Raw genomic sequence first — 2,813 nt, forward strand, 5'->3', positions numbered from 1 at the left:
TGTTAATAATGACAATTGCCAAAAATGCATATTCAAGTTTGAATCCCTGAAACAGAAGAGCAACAGCTACAACTATCACCTCCAGGCATAACATGTACATTTGCCACAAAAGCAGATACAACAAGGCTGGCACGAAGAGTGCATTAAATATTACTGGCAGTAGTACGGATGTAATTCTTTCTGTTACGTTCCCCTTCTTCCCCATATAAATACGTACAAATTCTGCGGCCTAAAGGAACGGGAGAAGGAACACATCCAACAGGAGACGGGAGGACCATCTTACCACACTATTACTGACACACACTTTACAAACACATCTCTTCAAATCCAAATGCTGGCAAGACAAAAGAAAAATATCTTCCACATAAAAAAAGTGGAATCCTATCCCAGTTGAAACTAGTTTACACTTAGCACTAATATCCACCAGATTTATTAATAGTGACAATTGCTAAAAATGCAAAAACAAGTTCGAATCCCTGAAACACAAGTGCAACAGCTATAAGGATCACCTCCAGGCGTAACACGTATGTTTGCCACAAAAGCAGATATAACAAGGCTAGCACAGAGGGAGCGCTAAAGATCACTGACAGCAGTACCGATATAATTCTTTCTGTCAGGTTGCCTTTCTTCCCCATGAAAATACGTACAGATTCCGTGCCGCAGAGGAACAGGAGAAGGAACACTTCTGCAACAACATTTCCAGCAGGATAAGGCAGGACCAAGGTCTTGAATATCAGTAACAAAACTTCCAGAATCAAAAAAGCTGCGATGTACCAGCCATTTAAGTACAGCAGTATCTGGTACGGCAGACTCGACTGACTCTCCATAATCTGAAAAAAATGTAAAAAATATAGGTAAAGGTCAAAGTAGATATAATCAACAATACACATACATATATACATACATAATATATATATATATATATATATATATATATATATATATATAGTATATATATATATATATATATATATATATATATATATATATATATATAGTATATATATATATATATATATATATATATATATATATATATATATATATATATATATATATATATATATGTATATATGTATATATGTATATATGTATATATGTATATATGTATATATGTATATATGTATATATGTATATATGTATATATGTATATATGTATATATGTATATATGTATATATGTATATATGTATATATGTATATATGTATATATGTATATATGTATATATGTATATATGTATATATGTATATATGTATATATGTATATATGTATATATGTATATATGCATATGCATATGCATATGCATATGCACACACACACACACACACACACACACACACACACACACACACACACACACACACACACACACACGTGCGTGTGTGCATGTGTATGTATATATACATATATATACATCCTTTCAGTGCAGGTCTTACACCTTAGGAAGTAGAGAAAAGAAGGCATTGGAGAGAAGAAAAGACCATGTAAAATTGGTTGAGTGAAATCCTGAGGTTCTCCCCAACATTGGGCCTCATTCTCTGTCTCCTATGCACCTTAAGACAATAACCGACTGTGATAAGGAATTGTGGTTTTACTGTTATATTGCAATTACCTTGTGTTATTCTAGAATGTTCTGCATTTCTTTAGTGATTATTACATTAACCATGGTAATAATAATATCAATTAGGTAAAAGATAATTCATCCTGAGTGGTTGCAACTGAAACTACACCACAAAAAAAAAAAAAAAAAAAAGAGAGAGAGAGAGAGAGAGAGAGAGAGAGAGAGAGAGAGAGAGAGAGAGAGAGAGAGAGAGAGAGAGAGAGAGAGAGAGAGAGAGAGAGAGAGAGAGAGAGAGAGAGAGAGAGAGAGGGGGGGGGGGGGGGAGAGAGAGAGAAACTTACTATTAATTAGGTCGTCTTGGTCTGGGATTATAGCCAATCCTCTCTTCAATTATCTCTTGTCGAGTCTTCTGCGGCTCCAGATTAGAACCTCCGTCGAGCTTATCACTATTCTTCTTCGCCTCAGATTCGCCCTTAAGCTTATTATCTAACTCCTGAAGATCATCAAGCTTGAGTTCTATCTTAGATGGATTTCGTCTGAGCATTATTAATGGCGGGAATTTACGTCTAAGGGCGCGTGTTCTTCTTTCTTCTCTTATAGGGTTTCAGACTATACCTTAGTCTATACTCCCTGGATATTTTTCTGCAGTACTCTGTAGTTTTCAGATTACGCCAATTGTCCTTAATTTTTGTGGGAATATCTTCCTTACCGGTGGTCAATCTGCACCTGCAATAAACAAAGTCAGATTAAGGTTGTGTATCTTAGTCTACTTTTTTTCATCAATTTCATTATTCCAGTTAGGATAATGTGTAATAAAACTACCTGATTAATTTTGCTCCATGCACCTACTCTCTATAGTACTGTATTTATTCTTTAAATATATTGTTACAAGGATCATATATCAGGAAGATGTTTAAATCTTCTCTAAATTGCATTTTTAATTCTAGGATTTCAATTCTGATATCATGTTTATATCTATTATTTGAATATAACTTTCTAAACTGTATATTACTTCTTACTCCTAATACAAATCCTCTGCCAATTTTCTAAGCTAGGTTTTGCAACATGGAATCCTTTCTGGGTATTTTTTATAAATCAAAGAGTTTAAGAAGGTCCTTTTGTCTTTGCCTGAGTGGGTATTCCAGAATATCATTCTATTCATTTATCAAATTCATTATTTTGTTCAAAGTTGGGGTAACATCTTCGACTGCTTCTGTGAACATTTTGAAATTTGACATTTCTGGGTATAGGTA

General features: G+C 33.8%; 1 protein-coding gene across 1 annotated transcript; it reads right to left on the bottom strand.

Moving 5' to 3' along the window:
- Positions 1 to 413: 413 nt before the first annotated feature.
- Positions 414 to 1,534, bottom strand: LOC113804996 (transmembrane protein 216). Its single transcript, XM_070119294.1, has 2 exons — positions 1,481 to 1,534; positions 414 to 830 (listed from the first exon to the last, which is right to left on the bottom strand). The coding sequence occupies exons 1-2, from the start codon at positions 1,532 to 1,534 to the stop codon at positions 414 to 416; spliced, it is 471 nt and encodes a 156-aa protein (XP_069975395.1).
- Positions 1,535 to 2,813: the final 1,279 nt, after the last annotated feature.

This window comes from Penaeus vannamei, unplaced genomic scaffold, assembly GCF_042767895.1.
Source record: "Penaeus vannamei isolate JL-2024 unplaced genomic scaffold, ASM4276789v1 unanchor11, whole genome shotgun sequence".
NCBI lineage: Eukaryota > Metazoa > Arthropoda > Malacostraca > Decapoda > Penaeidae > Penaeus > Penaeus vannamei.

Bases quoted from the DNA above. Each gene is read 5' to 3' on its own strand.
- LOC113804996 (XM_070119294.1), bottom strand. From the start codon at position 1,534: ATGAGGCCCAATGTTGGGGAGAACCTCAGGATTTCACTCAACCAATTT. The intron at 831-1,480 runs GTCTTTTCTTCT...CATTTTTTTCAG, and splicing joins CACTCAACCAATTTTACATG to ATTATGGAGAGTCAGTCGAG.